Consider the following 20,990-nt stretch of genomic DNA (forward strand, 5'->3'; position numbering starts at 1 on the left):
TTATTTCCTTCAGTTATTGAGCCCAGACCAGTAGTGAAGCTACTCAGAGATCAGGTGTAATGGGAAGATCTGCACTTGTTCTGTGTTTTTCACCCACACCAGGTTTTGGCTCACAATAACTGATGGAAATAACTGATCAAATAACTGAAGTGTGAACTCAGCCTAATCTACAAACTCCAGAGAACATGAAGCAGGAGGTAAAGATGCAGCTTCTGGGGCAGGACACCAGCTTAACCCCTTAAGGACCTAGGACGTACCGGTACGCCCTATTTCCCGAGTCCTTAAGGACCTAGGACGTACCGGTACGCCCTATTTCCCGAGTCCTTAAGGACCGAGGACGTACCGGTACGTCCTGACTTAAAATCGGAACTCCGGCGCCGCAGGGGTTAATCGGAACGGGATTTCGGCTGAAATCATTCAGCCGGCATCCCGTAACAATGCAGGGGGGGGTCATTTGACCCCCCCCCCGTATCGGCGATCGCAGAAAACCGCAGGTCAATTCAGACCTGCGGTTTTCTGCGTTTCCGGTCCATTCGGGTGTCCTGTGACCCGATGAACCGGAAAAAGACTGCGATCGGTGGCGTAATTATACACCACCTATCGCAGTCCGAGGATTTGGAGAGGCGGTGCTGGCCCTGGTGCTGAATGCCGCTGTCCAGGGTGCTGATTGGTGCAGGGGAGAGAGGCGCGAGATTCAAACTTCCTGCGCTCCTCTCTCCCCTCCTCTTCCTGTCCAGCACCCTGACCGTGCAGCATCGTCCAGCACCAGCTCCTGTGTCCCCCTAATCGGAATCCATCACCCTCCTGCACCCATCGCCACCCAGGTAGGTTAGGGTCAGTGAGGGAGAGGCACCGTTAGGCAGGGAAAGAAGGGAAAAGTAAGTTAGAAAAAAAAAAAAAAAAGTACTTTTATTCCAAACTTCCAAACTTCCATCTAACCCTAACCCAGACCCCTCCTGCCACTTGCCCCCCCACCCACCCCCCACCAGCCACTTCCCCCCCCCCACCTGCCTCCCCCCCCCACCCACCCCCCACCAGCACCCCCCACCCCCCACTCACCACCACTTTTTTTTTTCTGCGTGCGCTGACTGGCCGGCACTTTTTAGCGTCCGTCCACTGTTAGCGCATCGCCCGCCCCACCACCCCACCGACCGCTGATCAGCGTTGTACCGCTGATCAGCAAGTTTTAACTTTTTTTTTTTTCTAACACTTGCCCATTTTTTTGCCTGGACTTTTTAGTACGCGAACACCCGTTGCCCCCACACACACGCACATATAATAAAGTTTGCCACACACGCACACCTACACGCACACACACCCATGGCCCACCGGATGTTCTCGGCCGAGGAGGCATACGCCCAGATTGCCTCCGACTCTGAGAGCCCCAGTGAGGATGAGGATGACCCCACATTCCTTTTGTCATCCGCATCCTCCTCATCATCATCTGATGACGATGAGCCACCAAGGCGGCGGAGACGCCGCCAGGCGGAGCCAGGGGCCCCACATGCTAGGGATCCTGTGGCCCACCCTAGTACGAGCCGCCCTGGGGTTCGTACTGGTTTCCCGGCCCACCAAATAAGTCCACCGGAGCCCCCTGCCGATGAACTTAGCTGGTGTCCCCCAGTGGACTTTGAGCCTGAGATTCCGGATTTTGCTGGCAATCCTGGAATCCAGATTCCCACAGTGGGGTTTACTGAAATAGACTATTTTAGTTTTTTTTTCAGTAACTCACTGGTGAATTTGATGGTGGAGCAGACGAATCTGTACGCCCAACAGTTCGTCGCTCAAAACCCAGGCTCAGTTTTGGCTAGACCCGGTGGCTGGACGCCGGTCAGTGCAGCCGAAATGAGGACATTTTGGGGCCTCGTGCTGCATATGGGTCTAGTCCAAAAACCCAGTGTCAGGCAATACTGGAGTGGGGACGTCCTATACCAGACCCCACTGTACAGTATGGTCATGATACGTCACCGGTTTGAGGCCATCCGGAAATGTCTGCATTATTCCGATAATGCAGCATGTCCCCCCCGAAGTGATCCTGCCTATGACCGGCTGTATAAGATACGGCCGGTCATCGATCACTTTGGGGCCACATTTCAGCAGGCCTACGTACCTGGAAGGGAGGTCGCGGTTGATGAGTCTCTCGTTGCGTTCAAGGGGAGACTCAGTTTCCGCCAATACATTCCCACAAAGCGGGCGAGGTATGGCGTGAAGCTATACAAAATTTGTGAGAGTGCCTCAGGGTACACTTACAAATTTCGTGTGTACGAGGGGCGAGATTCCCGTATTGAACCCCCAGAATGTCCCCCCACTCTGGGTGTTAGCGGGAAACTCGTGTGGGACCTTATGTACCCACTGCTGGATAATGGTTACCACTTGTACGTGGATAACTTTTATACCAGCATTCCCTTGTTCAGGTCCCTTGCCGCCAGATCCACGTTCGCTTGTGGGACCGTGCGGAAAAATCAACGCGGCCTCCCTGCCTACCCCCTCCAGGTACCTATCCCCAGGGGTGAGACCCGTGCCCTTACCAGTGGAAACCTGTTGCTGGTCAGGTATAAGGACAAGAGGGATGTCCTTATGCTGTCCACAATCCACGGTAACGGCACCACCCCTGTCCCTGTGCGAGGTACCGCGGCAACGGTCCTCAAGCCCGATTGTATCGTCGACTACAATCGGTATATGGGAGGAGTTGATCTCTCTGATCAAGTCCTCACGCCATATAACGCCATGCGCAAAACCCGGGCATGGTACAAAAAAGTTGTGGTCTACTTGGTACAGGTTGCCATGTACAACTCTTTTGTACTATCCCGAAGCGCTGGCAGCACAGGGACATTCCTCCAGTTCTATGAGGCAGTCCTCAAAGACCTGATCTTTTCGGACCGGGAAAGAGCAGGCCGGAGTACCTCGGGAATTGGAGGCGCCCGGATCGTCCCTGGCCAACACTTTCCAGGTGTGGTCCCCCATACTGGAAAGAAGGGACGAACCCAAAAAAAGTGCAGAGTGTGTCACAAGAGGGGGATACGGAAGGACACCACTACTCAATGTGACACTTGCCCCGATCATCCGGGCCTCTGCATTATCAATTGCTTCAGGGAGTATCACACTTCCATGGAGTACTAAATTTTTATAATCCTCAACAGTCCACTAGAGAACATAAAACACTATGGCTCTCAGACTTTGGAGACACGGAAACAATTTTTCTTTCCCCAAAAAATATTAGTTTTAGAGCAGGCATCCTCAAACTGCGGCCCTCCAGATGTTGTAAAACTATAACTCCCAGCATGCCCAGACAACCTACAGCCATCAGCAGGGCATGGTGGGAATTGTAGTTTTACAATATCTGGAGGGCCGCAGTTTTAGGATGCCTGCTTAGTGTCTCCAAAGTCTGAGAGCCATACATATTGGGCATCGTCGCGTGCGTAAAAGTCGTCGCTATAAAAATAACTTTTGACCAAACGCCTCGGATGAACGGTGTTAAAAATATAAAATAAAAACTGTGCCAAAACACCAATTTTTGGGCAAAATTTCAATTTGAATCCATTTTGCCGGTAATAAAGCAAGGGTTAACAGCCAAACAAAACTAAATATTTATTGCCCCGATTCTGTAGTTTGCAGAAACACCCCATATGTGGTCGTAAATGGTTATATAGCCGCACGGCAGGGCATAGAACGAAGGGAACTCCATATGGTTTCTGGAAGGCAGATTTTGATGGACAGTTTTTTTTTGACACCATGTCCCATTAGAAGCCCCCCCTGATGTAGCCTAGACTAGAAACTCCAAAAAAGTGACCCCATCTAAGAAACTACACCCCTCAAGGTATTCAAAAGTTACTTTACAAACTATGTTAACCCTTTAGGTGTTCCACAAAACCAAATAGTGAATGTAGAAACAATTTTAGAATTACATTTTTTTGTTACATTGCCTCAAAAAAGACTAATATAGAGCAACCAAAAATCAAATTTACCCCAAAAATAGTCCCAAAACAACAACCACCTTATCCCGTAGTTTCCTAGATGGGGTCACTTTTATGGAGTTTCTACTCTAGGGGTGCATCAGGGGGCTTGAAAGGGTACATGGTGTCAATAAACCAGTCCAGCAAAATCTGCCTTCCAAAAATGACGTTCCCCTTCTTCTATGTCCTGCCGTTTAGCCAAATAGTAGTTTACGACCACATATGGGGTGTTTTTGCAAACTACAGAATCAGGGCAACCCATTTTGAGTGTTGTTTGGCAGTTAACCCTTGTTTTACTCCTGGAAAAAATTGATTATATTGGAAAATTTTCCAAAAAATAGAAATTTTAAAATTGTTTCTCCATCTGCCATTAACTCTTGTGGAACACCTAAAGGGTTAACAAAGTTTGTAAACCCAGTTTTGAATACCTTGAGGGGTGTACTTTCTTAGATGGAGTCACTTTTTTGAAATTTCTATTCTAGGGGTGCAACAGGGGGCTTCAAATGGGACATGGTATAAACAAAACCAGTCCTGCCAAATCTGCCTTCCAAAACCCATATGGTGTTCCCCTCCTTCTATGTGCTACCGGTCGGCCAAACAGTAGTTTACGACCACATATGGGGTGTTTTTGCAAACTACAGAATCAGGGCAACCCATTTTGAGTGTTGTTTGGCAGTTAACCCTTGTTTTACTCCTGGAAAAAATTGATTATATTGGAAAATTTTCCAAAAAATAGAAATTTCAAAATTGTTTCTCCATCTGCCATTAACTCTTGTGGAACACCTAAAGGGTTAACAAAGTTTGTAAACCCAGTTTTGAATACCTTGAGGGGTGTACTTTCTTAGATGGAGTCACTTTTTTGAAATTTCTATTCTAGGGGTGCAACAGGGGGCTTCAAATGGGACATGGTATAAACAAAACCAGTCCTGCCAAATCTGCCTTCCAAAACCCATATGGTGTTCCCCTCCTTCTATGTGCTACCGTTCGGCCAAACAGTAGTTTACGACCACATATGGGGTGTTTTTGCAAACTACAGAATCAGGGCAACCCATTTTGAGTGTTGTTTGGCAGTTATCCCTTGTTTTACTCCTGGAAAAAATTGATTATATTGGAAAATTTTCCAAAAAATAGAAATTTCAAAATTGTTTCTCCATCTGCCATTAACTCTTGTGGAACACCTAAAGGGTTAACAAAGTTTGTAAACCCAGTTTTGAATACCTTGAGGGGTGTACTTTCTTAGATGGAGTCACTTTTTTGAAATTTCTATTCTAGGGGTGCAACAGGGGGCTTCAAATGGGACATGGTATAAACAAAACCAGTCCTACCAAATCTGCCTTCCAAAACCCATATGGTGTTCCCCTCCTTCTATGTGCTACCGTTCGGCCAAACAGTAGTTTACGACCACATATGGGGTGTTTTTGCAAACTACAGAATCAGGGCAACCCATTTTGAGTGTTGTTTGGCAGTTAACCCTTGTTTTACTCCTGGAAAAAATTGATTATATTGGAAAATTTTCCAAAAAATATAAATTTCAAAATTGTTTCTCCATCTGCCATTAACTCTTGTGGAACACCTAAAGGGTTAACAAAGTTTGAAAAAACAGTTTTGAATACCTTGAGGGGTGTAGTTTCTAGAATGGGGTCATTTTTGGGAGGTTTCTATTATCTAAGCCTCACAATATGACTTCAAACCTGAACTGGTCCATAAAAAGTGGGATTTTGAAGATTTCTGAAAATTTCAAAATTTGCTTCTAAACTTCTAAGCCTTGTAACATCCCCAAAAAATAAAATATCATTCCCAAAACAATTCAAGCATGAAGTAGACATATGGGGAATGTAAAGTCATCACAATTTTTGGGGGTATTACTATGTATTACAGAGGTAGAGAAACTGAAAATTTGAAATTTGCTAATTTTTCAAAATTTACGGTAAAAATTGTATTTTTTTATGCAAAAAAATTAACTTTTTTGACCCAATTTTAGCAGTGTCATGAAGTACAATATGTGACGAAAAAACAATCTCAGAACGGCCTGGGTAAGTCAAAGCGTTTTAAAGTTATGAGCACTTAAAGTGACACTGGTCAGATTTGCAAAAAATGGCCTGGTCCTTAAGGTGAAAATGAGCCTGGTCCTTAAGGTGAAAATGAGCCCGGTCCTTAAGGGGTTAAAGGGACTCTGTCACCTCGTTTTAGCTTATGGAGCTGCGGACATGCACGGCTAGATCGCCACTAGCATGTCCGCAATATACCTGTCCTATAGCGCTGTCTGCTTTTATTGTGTTTAAAAAAATGATTTTAGAGATATGTAAATGACCCTGGTAAGGAGCCCAAGGGGCTGTACGAACCTTCTTGGAGCCCAGCACCGCCTGCGTCTTCCGAATCTCCTCCTTGCTCACAGTTAGATCGCCGTAATCTCGCGATGCGTGAGCTCGTGCGTGTTTCAGGACACTGCATTATCACCAGTAATAAAAAGGTTGCAGTGAGTGTCCCGAGGGGAAATCAGATGCAAGCGGCATTAAAATACAAATGACGGGCACAAAATGGGCAGAAATGTGTGATTTAAAGAGGACCTTTCACTAGAATAAAACATCTAAACTAACTATACAGACGTGTAGAGCGGCGCCCAGGGATCCCCCTGCACTTACTGTTATCCCCGGTCGCCGCTCCGTTCTCCCGGTATAGGCTCCGGTATCTTCATAGTTAGGCTCCACCCAGGGGAACCTGCCGGCGTCTCTTTCTCCCAGGCTGTAGCGCTGGCCAATCGCAGCGCTCAGCTCATAGCCCGAGAGAAAAAAAAGCCTCTGAGGCTATGAGCTGAGCGCTGCGATTGGCCAGCGCTACAGCATGGGAGAATGAGACGGCGTCAGGTTCCCCTGGGTGGAGCCTAACTATGACTATACCGGAGGCTATACCGGGAGAACGGAGCGGCGCCCAGGGATAACAGTAAGTGCAGGGGGATCCCTGGGCGCCGCTGTACACGTCTGTATAGTTAGTTTAGATTTTCTATTCTAGTGAAAGGTCCTCTTTAAAGACTGAAATGGATTCGGGCACTGATCTCACACTGGTGATATACAGAGGGTGTATAGTGATGTCACTGTTATATGGGGGGGGCGCTGTGGAGGTCACGGTTATATGGGGGGGCGCTGTGGAGGTCACGGTTATATGGGGGGCGCTGTGGAGGTCACGGTTATATGGGGGGCGCTGTGGAGGTCACGGTTATATGGGGGGCGCTGTGGAGGTCACGGTTATATGGGGGGCGCTGTGGAGGTCACGGTTATATGGGGGGCGCTGTGGAGGTCACGGTTATATGGGGGGCGCTGTGGAGGTCACGGTTATATGGGGGGCGCTGTAGAGGTCACGGTTATATGGGGGGCGCTTGAAGATGACACAATATGGCTCAATCTTCAAACGGATCCGTCCCCCATTGACTTTCAATGTAAAGTCTGGACGGATCCGTTCAGGCTACTTTCACACTTAGATTTTTTTTTAACTATAATGCAGACGGACCCGCTCTGAACGGTAGTGTGAAAGTAGCCTTATCTGGTATATTTTAAAGATTTCAATAAACAGTGGTTTTGTGTCCTATTAGAAGTATGTTTAGGTGATTCTATGTGTAAGATTTTTGGGACTCTTTGTTATCACGTTATATTTTTGTCTATGCCTTGTGCAAGTGTGAACTCAGCCTTACAGGTCAATGTTGGCTCCAGGCATGAAGAACCGTGCAGCGGCCCAAGATCCTACCATAGCGTAAAAGAGCGCACTTCTTTTACACAGTGGGGCTGATTCCACATAGACACCCTTCTACAGAACCTGTTCTGTTACACGCTGAAAAAAGTAGTGCCCCCATGACCAAGTGGTGAGGTTGGGAATTGCATGAGGAATCAACACAGTAGCAGAGTAATGAGGGTGGGAATCGCATGAGTCACCTATACAGTGGCCCAGTCACAGATTATGGCATTTTCACCTTAAAGTGTGTAGTATCCGGCCGCTATTTCACACCAACTCCGCAACCACTGATTGAGGCATCAAATTAAGTGTAAAAGAATTTGACCATCCTAAAAGTGTGTAGAGAAGTGAATGAATGGTGGCCTCGGCGGCTAACCCTTTTCGGGTTTTCTGTTCTCGGCCTTTGTCACCTCTAGTATCTTATTTATTTATTTTTTCTGAAGCCCAAGGAGCGTCGTTTCTTCACCCCAGACCGCAAGTACAAAAACTGGTTGTATCAGAACGTGATATCACCCCAGAATCGAGGAGGAATGGATAGATCTTCTAATATATAAAGCTGAGTGTGTGTGTCTGTATGTCCGCTAAAGGAATCCGTACCGTCACATTTACAATCACAAAATTTGGCACACAGGTACATCAGGTGTCCGGGAAGGTTTTAGACTCCGCTCTCTAGAACGTACCGTTCCTGAGATATTCATTAGCCAATAGAAGCTCGGTCACATGACCCTTATCAGCCAATAGAAGCTCGCAGGTCCTCCAGCCTCCACATACAGTTTTACTCCAGGTTTCCATAACAACCCAGCCATTTACCTTCACTGCTGTAGGAGAGCTTTAAAGGAAATCTGTCACCAGGATAATTGCTATTGAAGTAAAGCCGTGGCCTAATAGCACTTAGTACCTTATTTCAAGATTTGCCTTTGTTCCAGCAATAGATGTTTTTATCCTCTGAAAATCCAGTTTATTTGATTTGTAAATGAGCCAGTAAGGTGCCCAGAGGTAAAAATTAAGGTAAAAATCTACTTGTCAGCTGCAGAGGTGGGAGGGAGGGTGACTTTCTCCCTGCAGGTCACACTCAGACAGTACAATGCTTCTGTCTTAGAGTGAGCTGTTCAAAAGGACACGCCCCCGATCCAGTAAAGGCCACTGTTAAGGGGGCGGGCCCCTGTGGAGGTCACTGTCAAGGGGGTGGTATTCTGTGAAAGTCACTGTTAAAGGGGAAGGCTGCTGTAAAAGTCAAAGTTAAGGGGGTGGGCTGCTGTGGAGGTCACTGTTTTGGGGGTCGGGTGCTGTAGATGTCACTGTTATAGTGGATAGTGTTGATATCTTTTAACGACGCACACAAACATTAAATGAAATAGATTAGATATACCGAGCGAATCCGGGTCCTTCAGCTATTATATGTGTGTGTGTGTGTGTGTGTATGTGTATGTATTAGGGCTGCACGATATGGGAATTTTGTGCGATTGCGATTAGGGCCCTAAAAATTGCGATAACGATATGCGATGCGATATTATGTGGGGGATGTGTGCTATGACACACAGGGCCATGAGGGGGGGGCCAGCATAAGACATATAGCATCTTATGCTGGCCCCCCTCATGGCCCTAAGTGTCCCCTCATGTGTCCTAATCTGAGCACATAACTGGCTTTGTGTGTAAAGTATTTTACTAGTGTGTAAAACAAGCTCTCTCCTATTGATAACATGGCCGCCTCTGTACTCACTGTCACTATGAATGCACTGAAGCGAGCGGGAGCGAGCTGGCCGGCCGGCGCGTGACTGACGTCACTTAGTAACGCTCCTCCCACTTCAGGAAGCAGGAGCGTTACTAAGTGACGTCAGTCACGCGCCGGCCGGCCCGCTCGCTGCCGTTCGCTGCAGTGCAATTATTGTGAAAGTGAGTACAGAGGCGGCCATGTTATCAATAGGAGAGAGATTTTCACACACTAGTAAAATACTTTACACACAAAGCCAGTTATGTGCGCGGGGCCCCTTTATATATAATCGCGACATTTTCGGGTCGGCCAAATCGCCATATCGCATTTGCCGATTATCGCGATTCGATTATTTTTTCGATTTATCGTGCAGCCCTAGTGTGTATGTGTATATATATATATATATATATATATAATGTGTGTGTGTGTGTGTGTGTGTATGTATGCGTGTGTATATGACTTAGTGGTGTATGTATGTCTGCTAAAGCAGGGCTCGACAAATCCCGGGCGCCAGGTCGCCATGGCGACCAGGAATTTGGTCCTGGCGCTTGGGTATTTGTCAGCCCGTTTTCAAAGATGCGCTCTCGGCGCGCACCATGGTTTCCTGAGTCGGCACAGTGGAGAAGGAGAGGAGTACCTCCCTCCCCACTGTGCGCGGCTGCCGCTGGCCACTAAGAACAGGGTAGGAGGAGGAGGGGAGGGACTGTGGCCACTGCGCCACCAATGAATGGCCATATCCCGGCCCCTATGACTGCACGCTGTGATCCGCGCGATTAACCCCTCAGTTGAGGGGTTATTCGCGCGGATCACAGCGTCCTGTCAGAGGTCGGGGGCCGGGTTCTTCAGTCTCGACTCTCTGCATTGGTGGCAGTGGGCAGTTCCGATCGGAGTCCCAGCAGTGTAATGCTGGGGCTCCGATCGGTTACCATGGCAGCCAGGAGTCACGCTACTGAAGTCCTGGCTGCGATGGTATGTTAGTGAGCAGCATTATACTCACGTGCGCCGTGATCGCCGGTCGCTCTTTTTTCTGTCTGTGCGGCTCATTGCTATGCTTATAGCATTAGCAATGCGCCGCACAGACCTATGAGAAGAAGGAGCTCCCGGCGATCACGGCGCACGTGAATATAATGCTGCTCACTAACATACCATCGCAGCCAGGACTTCAGTAGCGTCCTGGCTGCCATGGTAACCGATCGGAGCCCCAGCATTACACTGCTGGGACTCCGATCGGAACTGCCCACTGCCACCAATGATGGGGGGAGGAGGAGGGGGACCCTGTGGCCACTGCCACCAATGATGGGGGGAGGAGGAGGAGGGGGACCCTGTGGCCACTGCCACCAATGATTAATACTGGGGAGGGAGGCGGGGTGGGTTTGTTACCAGAGGGGGCTGATGGGAGGGGCGTATAAGAGGGAGGCTGGAGGGGCTGATAAGAGGGAGGCTGGAGGGGCTGATAAGAGGGAGGCTGGAGGGGCTGATAAGAGGGAGGCTGGAGGGGGGCTGATAAGAGGGAGGCTGGAGGGGGGCTGATAAGAGGGAGGCTGGAGGGGGGCTGATCAGAGGCTGGAGGGGGGCTGATCAGAGGCTGGAGGGGGGCTGATCAGAGGCTGGCTGCCATGGTCATCTCCCTGCTGTTGTGTGCACAAAGCACAGGACAGCAGGGAGAGTGTAAAGTCCTATTCACCCTAATAGAGCTCTATTAGGGTGAATATGACAAGGCCCTTAAGGAGGCTAATAGTTATTAAAAAAAGTAAAAAAAAAAAAAAAGTTTAAACACCCCCCCCCCCCAAATATAGAAAACAATATATTGCGATATACATGCTTAAAATTATATCGCAATATAGATTTTATGACGCGGCTCTGCCTGGCTCCTAACTTTTTTAGCTGGCTCCTAGATTCCAAGGAAATTTGTCAAGCCCTGTGGTAAAGGAATCTGCACCGTCGCATTTACAATCGCGAAATTTGGCACACAGGTACATCAGGTGTCCGGGAAGGTTTTAGACGGCTCTCTAGGATGTACCATTCCTGAGATATTCCCAAAAAATGCAAAAAAAATGCACATCACGTGAGCTACATTAGCCAATTGAAGCCTGCAGGTCTTTCTCTTCATATCCCAACTGCCATACACACGGTCACATGTCCCTTATCAGCCAATAGAAGCTTGCAGGTCCTTAGTCTCCACATACACACAGTTTTACACCAGGTTTCCATAACAACCCAGCCATTTTTCTTCACTGTTGTAGGTCAGCTTTAACCACTTCACATCCGCCCATAGGATATAAACATCCTATGGGCAGTTGTTTATCTCTGATCGGACATTTTAGAACGTCTTTTCAGAGATGGCAGCTGCACGCTAATCGTGCAGCTGTCGAACAGGGAGCCAGCTGTCAGTGACGGCAGGGCAACCCAGAGAGAAGGCAGGGACTGTTCCTCGGTGTCCCTGCCTTCTAGATCGCTGTGTACACAGCTCTGAACGAGCACTGTGTATACAGATCAGGAAGAGCAATGCGCTTCCTGTCCCGGCCCTGTGGTCATGTGACCGCTGGGGCCGGGAGAGTGCAGGAGCTGTCAGGTCTTCTACAGACCTTGATCAGCCCTGCACTGAGGCTATACAGCGCTGTATTCTTCTGAACAGCCTCTCTGGGGGCTGTATTTCCTCTGTAACTGGACCTACTATGTCAGCCCCAGTTACAGGAGAAATCAATAGTGAAAAAAAAAGTAAAGGTAAATATCCCCCAGAGGTCTTGAATGACTTAATGGGGGACGCAAAGTGTAAAATAAAAAATAAAAAAAAGTTTCACATGTAAAAACAAAAAATATTCCCCAATTAAGTAATAAAAAAAAAAGGTAAAAATAGAGAAAATAAAATAAAATATACATATTTGGTATTGCCGCATCCGTAATGACCAGCTCTATAAATATATCACATGATCCACCTCGTCCGATAAACACTAATTTAAAAAAAAATAAAAACTGTCTAAGCAGGAGGGTTTCCTGTCCCTCGGGGATGAGTTAGAGAACTAGCGGGTTCCCCTGCTATCTTCTTCGCCCAGCCTTGGGTAAGTATTCCCTGACATTCAGAAGGGCTGTAGCAGAGCAGCGGAGTTCGGGGACGAGAGATGGTTCCCGCCGCTTGCTTCGGCATAAGTCCTTCTTTCAGGGCAGCCCCGGGCAGCAACGGCTTATATCGGGGCCTACAGAAGGGACGAATGGCGCGAGGGCCGAAATCTCGCGAGATCCGGGTCACATGGTCACGGCAGATGCCGCGAGACTTCCCGGCCGTACCACGTGACTAGGAATTAATTAAGCAGCGATATGGAGATTCGGACGCCGTGCAGAGCATCTTGACGTTCCGGATTAGACACTCACTATGTCGCTCCACGTGGAGAAGCCGTCCGATACCCCTAAGGCCCTCAGCCCGGTAAGCCTCCTCTTGGGAGAGAATTATTTTTTCTATCTTCTTACTTGTGCCACTGTTTGGTTCACTGGTGGAGGTTCCTCACTCATTTCCCTCTCCTTAGTTAGGAGTTATTTTCTATGCTTTTAGAGTAGAGATGCCGGAAGGAGTGGGGAAACTGCGCAGAAAAAGAAATGTGCAATTTGTAAAAAGCAGTTGGCAGGTCACAGTAAGAGACCTATCTGCCAGAAATGTACAGACAAGATCATGTCTGAAGAGGCCCCTAACTTGGTGGATAATCTGAGAACCATCATTAGAGAAGAAGTCAGCTCGGCCGTTGAGGCAAAAATAGCCTACCTACCCCAATAACCCTCCACTTCTAAATCTAATATAGAAACCCAGATGGATTGGGACCTGGAGGTAGCAGAAGACATGGATTCTTCTGAGTCAGCATCTTCCTCTGAGGATGAAGCAGGCAGACCCCTGTGTTCAATAGAAGAAACGGACTCTCTACTAAAGGCGATTAGATCCACCTTAAATATTTAATCAAAAGGGATCCAGTCCGTTCAAGATCAGATATTCAAGGGTCTAGGAGATAGGAAGAAAAGAGTTTTTCCGGTCCATGACAACCTTAAAAAACGTATTTCTGAAGAATGGAAGGATCCTGAAAAAAGGGCTGGTACATCTAAAGTATTTAAAAGGAAATATCTCTTTAATGAGGATGACTCAGCCCACTGGGATAAATGCGCCTATAGCCAGAATAAATAAATAAAAAAGCATCCCTGCCATTTGAAGACGTAGGGCTGGAGGAACGCAGCTGGAGGAACATTTCGTATCAGGCACCCCTAGAGAAGACATTTTATCTTCTCTGCCAATTTTGAAACAAGCTTCTAATTTTTTAGCTAACGCTTCTGCGGACCTGGTTAAATTATCCGCTAGATCTGCAGCTCTTTCAAATACGGCAAGGAGGTCTGTTTGGTTAAGATCCTGGACAGGGGATACTGCTTTCAAAAATAGACTTTGTGGTATCCCCTGTGAAGGAGACAGACTTTTTGGTTCAGTCCTGGATGATATTCTAGAAAAAGCTTCCGATAGGAAGAAAGGGTTCCCGACTGAGACCAAATTCTTCCAACAGCGACGGTCATTTCGAAACCAGAAAAGGGGGAGGCAAGAACAGAGGAAAAAAGATGGCTCAGGTTCATGGCAGCCATCAAAGGTAGAGGTAAAGGATTCCTCTTTAACCAGGACAAATCTTCTAAACAGTCAAGTTTGATGCCAGGGATCCTGTAGGGGGGAGACTAAAAAAGTTCTGCATAGCATGGGAAGGAATCTCAAACTCCCCTTGGGTTCTGGACATAATCAATCAAGGTTACAAACTAGAATTTTCTGCCCCACCTCCAGAGAGGTTCGTAATAAACAAGAACCTAAGAGTAGATCACCATCTCTTAGAATCTCAGATACTCCTTTTTGTTACAGAAAGAAGCGGTTATTCCAGTCCCAGAAGACCAGATAGGCACAGGCTTCTACTCCCCAATATTCCTAGTAAAAAAAAACTAACGGCTCCTTCAGAACTATTATCAAACTAAAATATCTAAAAACAGGTTCATCTAATACAAAAAATTCAAGATGGAGACGGTGAAATCAACAATCAATTAGTTAACACAGATTTGCTACATGGTAACGCTCGACCTAGCGGACGCATATTACCATGTACCAATTTATTGAAAACATCAGAAATATCTACGATTCACAGTATTCTTGGAAGATCACCTTATACATCTACAGTTTCAGGTTCTACCTTTCGGCCTGGCGTCAGCTCCCGGGGTATTTAGAAAAATAGAGGAGATATTGAATTTTCTTCATCAGAAGGAGATAGTCTTTATCCCATACCTGGACGATTTCCTCATTTTAGCATCCTCAGATACTTCTGCAGGATCATTTGAGGACCGTTCTAAATGTCCTCCAATCTCTGGGCTGGAAGTTGAATTTAGAGAAGTCAGATCTGATACCCACCAGAGAAAGTATTTTTGGACATCCAGATGGATTCCCATCAAATGATCTCCTTTCTTCCAGAATCAAAGAAGAAAGACCTCATTTCAAGGATCTCAGCTTTTCTGCAGCTCAAAAAAGGATCCTTCAGGAGGATCATGAAAATTCTGGGCCTCATGACTTCAACAATTCCGGCAGTCAAGTGGGCTCAGTTCCACGGAAGACCCCTGCAGGAGTTTCTCCTGAAACATTGGAACAGAAGTTCACTGTCACTGGACAGGTCTGTGACCCTCTCCCCGACAGTCAAAAGCTCCCTATATTGGTGGCTGAACATGTCGAACCTGAACCAGGGTGTTCCTTGGCGGACCACAAATCAGGTGGTCATAACTACAGACGCAAGCGGGTCAGGTTGGGGTGCCTACTGCAAAGATCAACTTGTACCGGGAACATGGGACCCAGATCTTCCTCAAATGCAAAAGAGCTACTAGCAGTATTTTTCACTCTACGGGCATTTTCACCAGTCATTCACTTCCAGAATGCCAAGATCCTCTCAGACAACAGCACCACTGTTGTATATCTAAACAAACAGGGGGGGCACAAGAAGCAGGACTCTGTGCCAGATTGCATCCCGGATTTTTTCCTGGGCCAAGACACACAGAGTCAATCTCCTCAGTCCATCTAAGAGGAGAAAAGAACATTCTAGCAGACTTCCTGAGCTGGATGAGGTTATCCCCAGAAGAGTGGAGCCTCAAGAGATCAGTCTTTTTAAAAATTTGCAGCAAATGGGGACATTTGAAGGTGGATCTCAGAGAAACAAGCAAACAGATCATTTTTTATTCCCTCTTATTCAGGGAAAACCCAACGAGAGTGGATGCCTTTCAGGTCCTTGGCCACCAGGTCTTCTATATGTCTTCCCACCAATCCAGTTAATACCCAAAGTCCTGATGAAGATTGCAGAAGAGCGCTCTCACGTAATCCTGATTGCCCCATATTGGCCAAAGAGGGCATGGTTCCCCCTGCTTCTGACTCGTTCCAGAAAGAGGTACTGGAGTCTTCCTCAGATCCCGAATTTTCTGCATCAAGGGCCAGCCTGGCACCCAACAATCAACCAGTTAAAGCTCACTGCCTGGAATTTGAACGATCCATCCTAAAGTCAAAGGGGTTTTCAAATGCTGTCATCAACACTCTTCTTTATAGCAGAAAACCAGTCACGTCCAACATCTATCTTAGGACTTGGAAGACCTTTCTCCAATCTTCCAAGGATTCCTCGAATCCTACTTTACCACCTGATACTAAGGTAATTTTGGACTTTTTGCAAAAAGGTCTTGACAAAGGACTCCGAGTTAGCACCATCAAGGTCCAGATAGCCGCTCTTAGTGCCTTTATGGAGGTCAGGTTGGTCGGGTTGGATTTGGTCAAGAGGTTCATTAAAGGGGCAAGTAGACTGCATCCTGTTCATAGATCCACGATCCCTCCCTGGGATCTTAACCTGGTCCTTTCTGTCCTAATGGATCATCCGTTTGAGCCTCTTGACGGAATCTCTCTCAGACTCCTATCTCTAAAAACTGCCTTTCTTATAGCCATCACCTCGGCCAGGAGAATTGGAGAGATTCAGGCCTTGTCCTGTAGGCCTCTGTATCTTAATATTTTGTAAGACAGAATAGTGCTAAGACATGAGCCTTCTTTCTTACCAAAAGTGTTCTCGAAATGTCACTGTCAACAGGAAATCTCGCTGCCTACATCCCGCGCCCAAGCAAAATCATCATTTGGATGTGCGTAGGTGTGTACTGTCTTATCTAGATTCTACAAAAGAAATAAGGAAAACAGATAGTTTACTGGTCCAGTACGCAGGTCAAAATAAGGGACAGGCAGCTTCAAAAGCTACCATCGCCCTCTAGATTAAGATGACTATCAGCATGGCATATAAAGAAAAAGGACTCTCTCCACCAGCTAAATTAAAAGCCCATTCCACAAGAGCTGTATTGACCTCCTTGGGCAGAAAATGCCTCAGCATCTTTATCTCAAATCTGCCAGGCAGCAACCTGGTCTAGTCCATCAACTTTTTTCAATCACTGTAGGCTGGACATACAGTCTAACAGGGACTTGTCCTTCGGATGAAAAGTTCTGTCTGCAGTAGTCCCTCCCTAGCCTGATCACTTTGTTAATCCTCCTGCTTAGTGCCATTGGGGAGGCGTACGGAAAAGATGATTACTCTTACCGGTAATTGGATTTTCTGTATAGCCTCCACAACGGCACTGGGTTTTTCCCCACCCTGATACTGTTTCGTTTGTTATGTGCTAATGAATGGAGAAAAAAAATTCTCTCCCAAAATAAAAATCTTGTTGTCTTCAGCATCATTCTGAGTTCTTAGGTATTTACTGGAGAAGGTAAAGGGGAGGAGGCTTTTAAACTTTGTTCTCTACGTTGTTTCCTGTCCCTGGGAGGCGGGGTACCCTCCTGCTTAGTGCCGTTGTGAAGGCTACACGGAAAATCCAATTACCGGTAAGAGTAAGCTTCATCTTTTGTTACCTTACATCACAAAAAGTGCAACACCAAGTGATCAAAAAGGCATATGTCCCACAAAATTGTACCAATAAAACAGTCACCTCATCCCGCAAAAAATTTGATTCGTTACCACGAAGTGCGAGGAAATTTTACTTCGGGATGAATCAAATTTTTCCTGAAATTCGGATCGAATTCCACTTTGTCAACTTTAATTCGCTCATCTTTAGTCATGAGGAGCTGTCAAAACAAAATCTGCCAACCCAATGTCTGTCTAGATAGTAATTGTGGCGAAAATAACCTGGGTTTTGGAGGGGCCTGTTTGCCAGCCTTTTGCCTCAGGATTATGGCCCATACTAACTTTGAAGGAGAAGACAGATCGGCCGCTTAAATCTGTGGAACTGTTTTGGGCAGGAAAGCCATGCTTGCGGTTGGCCAAATGTGACTTCCATGGAATTCGAGAATCCCTGCTCGGATCTGGGTGATTTTTGGATATCTTGTTCACCCAGATCAGAGCTATCCATGGATGTATACATTATGGGTAAATGTGGGGTTTTGAGGTGTGTGACTGAACCATCTGTCTTTGGAATTGTATTGTATGTTATGTGAGGGTACCCAGATAGCTATGCCATGGAGCCTGTTAGTGAAATTAAAGACTTTGGCTCCATGTCGATTTTATTGTATTCGTGTAGTCTGAGTGCCATTCACCTAATAATATGCACTCAGACTTAAGCTATCTGGGGATATGTTAAATGTCTGTGTTTACTGTAAGGGTTGTGACATTGTATGTTTAAATGGTGATTTCTGTCCTGTTGTCCCCACATGTGTATTGGCGATTTCACTTTGTCCTGAGAGATAATTGAATTGCTCCTCGGTTGTCTCCAGGGCAGAGAGGAGGAAACCAGGATGCATTGTGGGGATGTATTGTGTCTGTGTATTCTGAATTGCTGCATATCTGTCCTGTGTCACAGTCTTCCATCTGGTCCCCTAGGGGAGTGTCCACCAGATGGGGACCTGCATAAATACGGGCGGTTAGCCCTCAGTAAAGGAGTTCCTATTTTACATTCAACATAGAGCCTCGTCTCATGTGTGTGGGGATTGCTATACGTGTATACTCCCCTGGCTATTACTCTTAGCTCTTGTAAAAGCTGTTCCTAGTTCCTGTGGTGGTATCGGTGTCGAGTGGAGTGCTTGGAGTCCTCAGGAGGCACTGGGAGCATCCATCAACGGACGTACCCGGTCAAGGTGTCAGGAGATCCGTTACAGTAATAATAATTTTTATTTATGTATCGTCAACATATTCTGCAGCGTTTTACAATTTCCCGGATAACATAGGACCTGTGCAATCCTCCACTGCTCCAGCACTGAGGCTCATGTGGTCTCCTTCAGTCTGTTTACATCACTGCAGGGACAGTATTGGTTGGAGCTCCAATGGCAGTATGTATATCACCTGATTATTGAGGCCTATGATGGTCTATAGCGGTCATGTGCTGTTCATACTGGCATCACTAATGACCTCTTTCATTCGCTATAGGAAGGTGTGACATAACCATGAAGTTGCTTTGACCTCACACATGATATGGCCTTGACTAAGCTATTCAACTCATGTTCCAATTTATACAGAAAGAGAGAACATAACATCTACACTTTGAAGGAGATAATAATGTCTCCTCCTGTTATCTCCAGTAATTGTATTTTACATCAGATTCTTTATGATTTTACATTCTCATCTTCATTCCATTCAGGTTCCTACAATATAGTATCCACTCACTGGATATCTTCTATATAAGATACTTCTCTGGATTTACCCAACAAGAATGGACAGGGACAAGATGGCGGAGAGTATAATAAATCTCACCCTAGAGATCCTCTTCCGCCTTACTGGAGAGGTGAGAGGTTCTGATTATGTCACACTCACATTACGTCATCTTATCTATGTTACTAACAGATGGACATGACTGGAGAGGTGAGGGACTCTGGACTGTATGGAGTGATATTTATTACTGTGTCTCTCCATAACCAGGACTACACAGTAGTGAAGAAGACCTCTAGTGAGCGCTGTCAGGACCCTGTGTCAGAAGGATTGGGAAGAACCCTGAGCCAAATCACAGGGCCTCCACCTCACCCCCTTATACATGAGGAAATCAATAGAGAGAAGATCCTGGAACTCGCCAACAAGATGACTGAGCTGCTGACTGGAGAGGTAACACTGCTGGGAATGCTGGGACTTTATCTGCTATGAAGGGATCTGGGTGATGACTGTATCATTGTGTTTTCAGGTTCCTATAAGGTGTCAGGATATCACCATCTATTTCTCCATGGAGGAGTGGGAGTATTTAGAAGAACACAAAGATCAGTACAAGAACATCATGATGGACAATCACCGGACACCCACGTCAACAGGTAATAGACATGACTGAATACACACGTCATCTCATTATTTGTATGTAAGGAATGAAATCAGTCACTGGATGTGTTTCCTACAGTAAACGAAGAGATAAGAACACCGGAGAGATGTCCCAGTCCTCTTCTCCCACAAGATGATCAGGTAGATGGAGATAAAGTCTCATGAAATGTGTCCCTATAACCTGTAGAGGCTTTGTAGATCTTGTGTCCAATTTTGTTTTATCCACCATTATTATCTTTTATGTTGCATAATGAGTGAGGTGGAGATGGAAGGATTACAAATGATCATAGCTTTCTGGTTCTTCTCACAATTTTCTGCCTAAGGAGACTTTTAAGTTGACCTTCTCTGTGAACTGCTGCAGACCTTTTGTAGTTGCAACAAGGGTTGGACTACAATTTTTGGAGCAGCTTGCACCATGTGATACTAAAACTTGTCAACCATAATTGAGTTGTGCCCAAATTTTCAGCTTTTGCCTGTCTTACAATGTATCTATAGATATCTAAGAGGCTACTCCTTTCTTATAACCTGCCCTGCCTGGGAATTTTAAACAGAGTAGCACAATTCACTGAGAAAGAAGTTCTGTTGTTGATAATCAGTTCTCATCTCTTTTGTCCTTATGCTATAATCAATGATAAGCAGGGTGTTCTATTGGTGATAGAGAATCAGTTCTAACACCTCCTGTGTTCTCTCCAGTCTCTTATACTATAGACAGTGATAAGCAGGGAGATCTAGTAGTAATAGATAATCAGTCCTCACCTCTCCTGTGTTCGCCCCTGTCCTTATACTATAATCAGTGATAAGTAGGTTGTTCTAGTGGTGATAGATAATCAGTTCTCACCTCTCCTGTGTTCTCCCCTGTCCTTATACTATAAACTGTGAAATGCAGGCTACCCACAGCCCTGGGGTGGCTAGTAAGGGCAACACATGCACAAACAATGTAATATTATACATACGCACAATTTAATGTTACGGATGGAATATAAGGGCTACTCTCCCTGCATTGCAAACTGGTTCGAATAACAAAGCAATCAGATTGGATTCATAAAAGAGACCTGTGGATATTTGGGTCAGATAAGTCCTGTTCTATGGTAATTTTTGTTCAGCATTTTAATTGCTGATCTTTTCTGGTCATATAAAACCTTCCACACGACTTCTCCAACCGTCTGATGACTTCTACAATATTTGTTTCGCAGCTTGTGAATCCGGGTGAAGATCTGAACAATATTAATCCTACAGAGACATATGTGAGGGGGGATGAGCAGAGTACAGAGGACATTCCTACAGATAACCGCCCAGGTGAGTAGTAAC

At 46.1% G+C, this 20,990-nt stretch overlaps 1 protein-coding gene across 3 annotated transcripts in view; it reads left to right on the forward strand.

Annotated features, from left to right (window-relative positions):
• The window catches only part of LOC121003535 (gastrula zinc finger protein XlCGF26.1-like), a 1,829,815-nt gene that overhangs the window by 253,353 nt on the left and 1,555,472 nt on the right, over positions 1–20,990 (forward strand). For all 3 annotated transcript variants that reach the window (XM_040435433.1, XM_040435434.1, XM_040435435.1), the window contains exons 2-3: positions 19,021–19,164; positions 19,299–19,478. In XM_040435433.1, the coding sequence (XP_040291367.1) occupies positions 19,093–19,164; positions 19,299–19,478 (252 nt within the window). In that variant the 5' untranslated portion in view covers positions 19,021–19,092. The remainder of the gene's footprint in view (positions 1–19,020; positions 19,165–19,298; positions 19,479–20,990) is intronic.

This window comes from Bufo bufo, chromosome 6, assembly GCF_905171765.1.
Source record: "Bufo bufo chromosome 6, aBufBuf1.1, whole genome shotgun sequence".
NCBI lineage: Eukaryota > Metazoa > Chordata > Amphibia > Anura > Bufonidae > Bufo > Bufo bufo.